At 36.7% G+C, this 6,775-nt stretch overlaps 1 protein-coding gene across 1 annotated transcript; it reads right to left on the bottom strand.

Moving 5' to 3' along the window:
* Positions 1-854: 854 nt before the first annotated feature.
* LOC103719792 (leucine-rich repeat protein 2-like) lies at positions 855-5,045 on the bottom strand. Its single transcript, XM_026809506.2, has 7 exons — positions 4,814-5,045; positions 4,501-4,633; positions 4,315-4,386; positions 4,064-4,207; positions 3,872-3,943; positions 3,715-3,786; positions 855-1,146 (listed from the first exon to the last, which is right to left on the bottom strand). Exons 1-7 carry the CDS (start codon positions 4,887-4,889, stop codon positions 1,077-1,079), a joined length of 639 nt encoding a protein of 212 aa, XP_026665307.2. The 5' UTR covers positions 4,890-5,045; the 3' UTR covers positions 855-1,076.
* Between the last annotated feature and the right edge of the window lie 1,730 nt (positions 5,046-6,775).

The raw sequence follows: 6,775 nt of genomic DNA, 5'->3' as shown, positions 1-6,775 counted from the left end.
GGCCTGGCTCATAAACAAGACGAGTCTCAAGAAAAGCTTTAGGCTTGCAGAACTAAGCAAGAGCTTGCGCTTGGTTCGATAACAAACTTCATTTAAGTTTTTAGGGAATGAATCAGGCTTGAACAATTTGTAGCAAAGCCTGGTGGAGTACCCCTTTCATTTGACAAGCCAGGCGTAGAGCTTGGCCTGCCTTGGCTTGTTTGCAACCATTCTAATGTGGGCAATTCCTTGTATCCAAATGTTGCATTGGCTAAGCTCTGGCATATGTTGGTACGTTGAGTTTATCCAAATATCCCTCCCAAAAAAAACAGCAATCCCAATTAAAATTATTCCACCGGGAGGAGTGGAATAACTTTTACTCTCAAATGTTTCTCCTTTCTCTTTTATTTTTTTTTCCTCTCTCTCTCTGTGTGTGTGTGTGTGTGTGTGTGTGTATCTATCCATCTTGTCATATTTTTTATGTAACTTAATAACTCTCAAACTTCAACCAACAAGGAATATTATTAACTCTAGAATAAGTGGATAAATGTGGGATACCCAGAGTTAATATTTATTACCCCTTGGTTAGCTATCTATATCCAAATGCAGCCAAATATCTTGGCTAGACCTTGACGTGCAACTCAAGTGAGAAGTAAACAGATGGCTATGATCTTAATTTGATTCAAGATTACTCGACATACTTCCACTTTTGGGCTAAAGAAGATGATCAAAATAATCATGACAAAACCAAAATCAACTGCTTGCCCTAGTTGGTATATGGAGGAAAAGATGAACAAAACAAAGTCTAGATTTCAAAGGCTTAAGACTTAAGTTTAATTTTTCCGTCAAGGGAAAGAAAAAGAACAGTAAGCATCTGAAAAAAACATGCAATTCAGCACAATATAAGCTTTCGATCTTTATATCATCTTTAACTGTGGGTTGATAATGTTGCTAGGTAAAGTCAAACATGTTAAAAAAAAAGCTCCATCTGCCTTAGCATTTTATAACTACAATAGCTTCCCTCTAGCGCAAGTACAAGAATTCATTCAAGTATATCATTCCAAATGCCTCTGTAGGGGAAGTAGATCGTGTTGCATTCAGCATCCGAAATCATAAGGGACCGGTCCTTGCAGCTCCGGTCCGTTTAGTCTGCTGTTGTTGCCAAAACTGAAATGCCAGAGGAAAGAGAGAGCCAAATGTTCAGACATTGTTAAACATATGATTGGGTTTCAGTATTGCAACACTTTGATGCCTCCACAAGGCAGGGAAAGAAACAGGCTAGCATAATAAAGTACTAGAACTATATCTATTTGTTTAGGTTCATCCAAAATACTGGACTTTCATACCCATAGAGAATGTATAGTTGCAGTCCCATATAAACAAGAAACTGTCAATGATTATAGGCAAGTTAAATAAAATTCACAGCATTGCAGCCAAAATATTTATTTATGTACATCCATGAGCCACATTACAAGTTCATACACAACTTGAGTTGGTTGCATTACAGAACACTGGATTAGAAGCTTTCTACAGAGTGATACTATAGTTTTTAGTACATTAAAGTTAAAAGTTGGTAAACTGTACCTAGGCAGGTTCATGCACCATCGTGATCATACATTCATGCAGGTGATACATTATGGGGCTATTTGGAGCCTTATAGTTAAAGCTGAAATACAACTTAAGTAGCATTACAATTTAAATTGCAGTATTTTACTTACAAGAAAGCTCAACTCGTGCACTTGGAGGAGAGATTGGAAAAAAAAGAAAGGCGAAATGAGAGAGATGGAGAGAAGAGGAGGTGTAGCCATAGAGAGAGAAGTGGAGGCAAGTGAGCTCGAGCCTAGATGGAAAAACGACATAATATTACTTATTTATAAAATATATTTAATTTAGAAATATTTATTTTGATATTTTAGTTTAAATAGTATAATAAATAGTATATATGATATAAAAATATAATAATAGTTTCTATAATATTATTACACTATAATAATAAAATATTATAATGCATATTATATTATAAATTATTATGCTATTTAAATATAATTATTACAACAATATAATATAATAAAATATATCAAATTACTAATAATAAACTATAATATAATAATACTATTATATTATTACCAACATAATAATATTTCTATACTATAATATATTATAAATAGTATATAATTATATTATATAATACAATAACATTATTATATTATATTATATTATATATTGTTATATTATCATGTCATATCATATTATGATTACATTTACCATGGATATGGACATATGATAGTAATTATATTATATTATGATAACAACTGCATTATATAATTATTATCATTATATTATTAAAATGTTATGAAGACAAGATTTTAACCCATGCCCTTAAGGTAATGGAAGTGCTCTCCTTGCAAGTCGACTTGCAGCCAATTTTGTTGCAAGCTAACCTACTGCAGATTAGACTTGGGTTGCAAGGGCCTTGCAGCTTGACTTGCAACCTACAGTCCAATTACAAGCATCGAAACATGCGGGCTAGCCTGCCTTATAACCGGCCTTGCAGTGCAAGGTGGACCTGCAGCATGCCAGGCAGACCCTAACACTTGCATGAGATCTTCGAGCCCCACATTCTCATAAATGTGAGGTTGGCATGTGTTGGTTTACACAGCATGAATGCAAAAGAGGTGATCTTTTGCTACCCACTTTGTAACTATTTATTCTCCAAATTACTCCTCTATATATAACAAGTTTATTTCCTGGTAGGAAGGATCTTGATGGAAGAAATTTCAGCTCACATGTACGCAGGAAAGAACTTGATGCAATTCTTTATAATTCCAATATTTTTTCTTTTTTCGCTTCGATAACTTATGTATGTATGTATGTATGTATGTAACAAAGCTATGAAATCTAGCAATTACATTGTATGTATGTATGTATGTATGTACGTATGTATGAACAATAGCTACTACTAACATGTATATGTAACAAAGCTATGAAATCTAGCAATTACATTACATGGAAGATGGACAATGTAATAAGGCAATAATCATACAACCTCATGAATGAATGACATATACTAGAGAGTAGAAAGCATATAAGGGAAAATGCTCAAACTATTTAACTGCAACTCCAAGCCTATATATTTATTGCAGCAATTTAAAAGATTGCTAGCTATTTAACTGCAACTCCAGGCCTATATATGTATTGCAGCAATTTAATAGATTGCTAGCTAAAAAGTGTATTTTCACTTAAAAGGGCAACATTTGATCTCTTAAATATTGGTTTTAGATATGTCTAGCATAGATCAAAGTCTAAAGCAAATATACCTCCAATATTTAGGCCATATGTCAAAATAAGAACTTTCTATACCATAAACAAACAAAAGATGCAAGTAATGCAAATCTTAATCCACTATTTTACTTAAAATTATCAACACACTCTTAGTAAAGTGTTTTTTTGAGAACTAGGTTCAAATTAAGCCCGCCCCAGATCAAGGTGAAGGCTGGATTCTAATCTACGTGTATCAACACCTAGTGACTTTACCAACTCAGCCAGTTGGCACGCTCCACTCTCACTATACCCTTGATCACTTTATCTTCTACTTTCATTATAGTCAAGAAAGATTCCTAATAAGAACGTTTAAAGGCAAAACATATCGTCGATGATTTAGATAGTCTAAAGACTCTAATCATAAGTTAAATAGAAAGTTCTATCCCATATTGAAGATGGGTTTTCCAACACTACCTCTGGATGGGGAAGGTAGCAAATGGGCCATCAATTGGAATAGTTCCACAAAGATCATTGTTTGAAACATCACTGCAACAATTAGAAGCACCACTTCAATGCCGAATCGTAAAGCCATGAAAAGAAATTTTAAGAATTTTATCCTTGTTATTCTTACAAGACTTTTAGGTTGGAGAGCGTCACAAGCTCCCTCGGTATGGATCCTGAAAGCTTATTGTTGTTCAGACGCCTGCATCAATATTTGCAGAAATAATTAAAGGGGAAATTTTTAGACCAAATCGGCAATGATAGCATTTAAATAAAAAAAACAGAATCTTTCTTATGATCACCAGGAAATTGGGAAACTTACAGGAACCGGAGCGACTTCAACTTGGCAAAGGACTTGGGGATTTCTCCCTCCAATCGGTTCCCATACAAATCCATGCTGATGAGGCTCTTCAAATTGCCCAATTCTTCAGGGATCTTCCCTTCGAAGTTGTTCCCGTAGAGCTCCCTGTATTCACCGAGCAAAATCCAACACCAACCATCAACCAAGATTTCATCTTTGAACAAGAAAACATGCGTCCAAGGAAGCAAAGATTCCAAGGGACAAGTCCTCACAGATACTGGAGGTCCTGGAGGCGGCCGAGCTCGGGAGCCAAAGGACCAGAGATGTTGGAATTGCCCAAATCCCTGGAGAGAGAAGCGAAAAAAACAAAACAAAACAAAAAAACTTATCTTTTTTAGAGAAAAAAAAAGGGGATTACACGAAGACAAGGAAAGGGAGGAAAGGGGAAAAGGGCGCACAGGCGGATGACGCGGTTGCGAACATCGCAAGTGACATGGAACCAGGTGCAGGGGTTGACGAGGCTGGGGTTCCAGCTCTGGAGCGCGTTGCTTGGGTCGGAGAGCCTCGCCCTCAGCGCTTGCAGCGCCTCCCCTGTTTGTCACGAACTAAATAGTAGTAAGAGAACATCAAAGATCAAATCGACTCAAATTTGGTGGCAAGGAGAAGAACCCACCAACACCGATCTAGCTCCATCTCTTCCTTGGATGGAAGGGTGGTGGAATCAATTGAACCCAAAAGACAAAGATATGTGAAGATAAGGGAGAGTAGTACCTTCGTAGTTGGTGGACATGGCAGGAGCCGCAGCAAGGAGAAGAAGGAAGGAGACCAAGGCGACACGGGACGCCATGTGTGTGTGTGTGTGTGTGTGAGAGAGAGAGAGAGAGAGAGAGAGAGAGAGAGAGAGGTAGAAGCTTTTGGAATGGCGGAAATGGAGGGAGGAAGCGATGGGAAAGAAGGCTGGAGGCAATGTTGGCGGTCAACCTGAGACGTCGTAGAAGTCAGCAGTCAGAGGCGTGGGAACGGGGTTTGTATGGTTTTGCGCGTGGGTGGGTCCCGCGGGGCAGAATTGGAAGGATCGGGTTTGTATCTTTCCCGTGAAAGAAGGATTCACCTTCCCTCGGTCGTGTCCACTGTTAGATCATCCACAGCAAAGATCTGAAAACGCTCCCAACTCCCATGCAGCCGGTAGCACAGATCTTAAAACGACCGATGGATGATCCAATGGTGGATTCGTATGGAAGTAGGAGTCCTCTTCTTTTGCAAGAAATATACCATCCTTCTTCTTGTATATGTCCCCAAGGAACAAACAATTGTCCATCCCTTTATTTTTTGAGGTCACAAAAAAAAGGCGCAAAAACATATAGAAACTTCTGATGAAATTTGAAAAACAATGTAGCTCCCGCAGCGCAAGTAGGGTGATCGATATCATCTTAATTTGGTCCTGCTTACTCTTATTTTTTAATAATACTGAGTCAGATTCTTTTTCTACTAGTATCAAATAGAACAAGAACAAAATCTTCATATAAGATTTGCTCGATTTAGATCGAAAAAATTATATGGATTCTATGCAACCATGTGTTATGGCTCCAATTTGTAGCCAATCCTATTTTCGATAGGAGCAATTGACAATTGAATCCAATCTTTTTTATTATTTTACTATCCATAAGAGTGCAAAAAAAAAATTCGGCTTCAAGTTGCTCAAGAATAGTGGCATTGAGCTATTTGCTTTCTGGTGTAATATAGCCAAGGTTGGCCAAGTTTGGCTTTCAAATTAATTATGAGCCTAAAGATGGAGACCAAGCTTGACTCATTTATTGTCCGATCAACTGCAATTAAATTTAATTTTGAATTGTATTTAACACTAGTATATTTTTATTAGCTTGATGATCCTAAATCAAGTCAAAATTAATCAAGCTTGGTACAAGCTCCATTGAAATTTTGACTCCAAGCTTGAACCAAAATCAGGCTCAAGCTCAAATTGTTCGATCTGTAATTAAAGTTTAGCTGATTCCAACTAATTATATAGTCTATTAATTATAGCCTTAATATTATCCTAAGCTTCCCAACATCAGCTTTTTGATTTATTCATATTGTTGATTAGTTGTATTCTCTTACATATATTTCATATTAGAGACCTAATTGTGAGTCTTAATGAACCAAGCTTAATTAAGTTAGCTCTTCTCAGGTTGGATTGAAATCAATTTCCATCCTCTGATCCAGATTCAAGTTTGATTCAATTATATGTAAATTTAAAACTAGTTCAAACTTATTTTGAGCTGAGCTGAGCCTCAGCCACCCTCCCAGAAGAACTCAGGATAATAAGAGGAAAAAAATATTGGAATCATATTTAGGTGAGATACCTGCATAATTATATTGTCAGCTTGGATTTCAAGTTTCCGGTTTCGCTCAAGTTAGATCCTAACGCGGCTTACTTAGCACTTCAGGTTTGTTTTTGGAACCCAAAAGAGAACACAAGCTTGACTGGATAAATAAGCTCCCTTTTACACTAAATTTCCTCTCTTGAACCCAAGTAAACAAAGTAGTGCTAAAACTGCCTACACATTGTGTGACCCATACAAAATCCCTCAGGTAAATGCTTTCTTTGTATTTGAGATCCAGTTCGAGAGTTTACGCATTTCTGGTGCATGTGAAATACAACTCAAATAGATGACGAAATGGCAGGAAAAAAAACAGTACCAAACTGATCATCATTCAAAGATAAGCATATTAGCA

This window comes from Phoenix dactylifera, chromosome 15, assembly GCF_009389715.1.
Source record: "Phoenix dactylifera cultivar Barhee BC4 chromosome 15, palm_55x_up_171113_PBpolish2nd_filt_p, whole genome shotgun sequence".
NCBI classification, from domain to species: Eukaryota; Viridiplantae; Streptophyta; class Magnoliopsida; order Arecales; family Arecaceae; genus Phoenix; species Phoenix dactylifera.
This window is presented reverse-complemented; position numbering and strand designations above follow the sequence as displayed.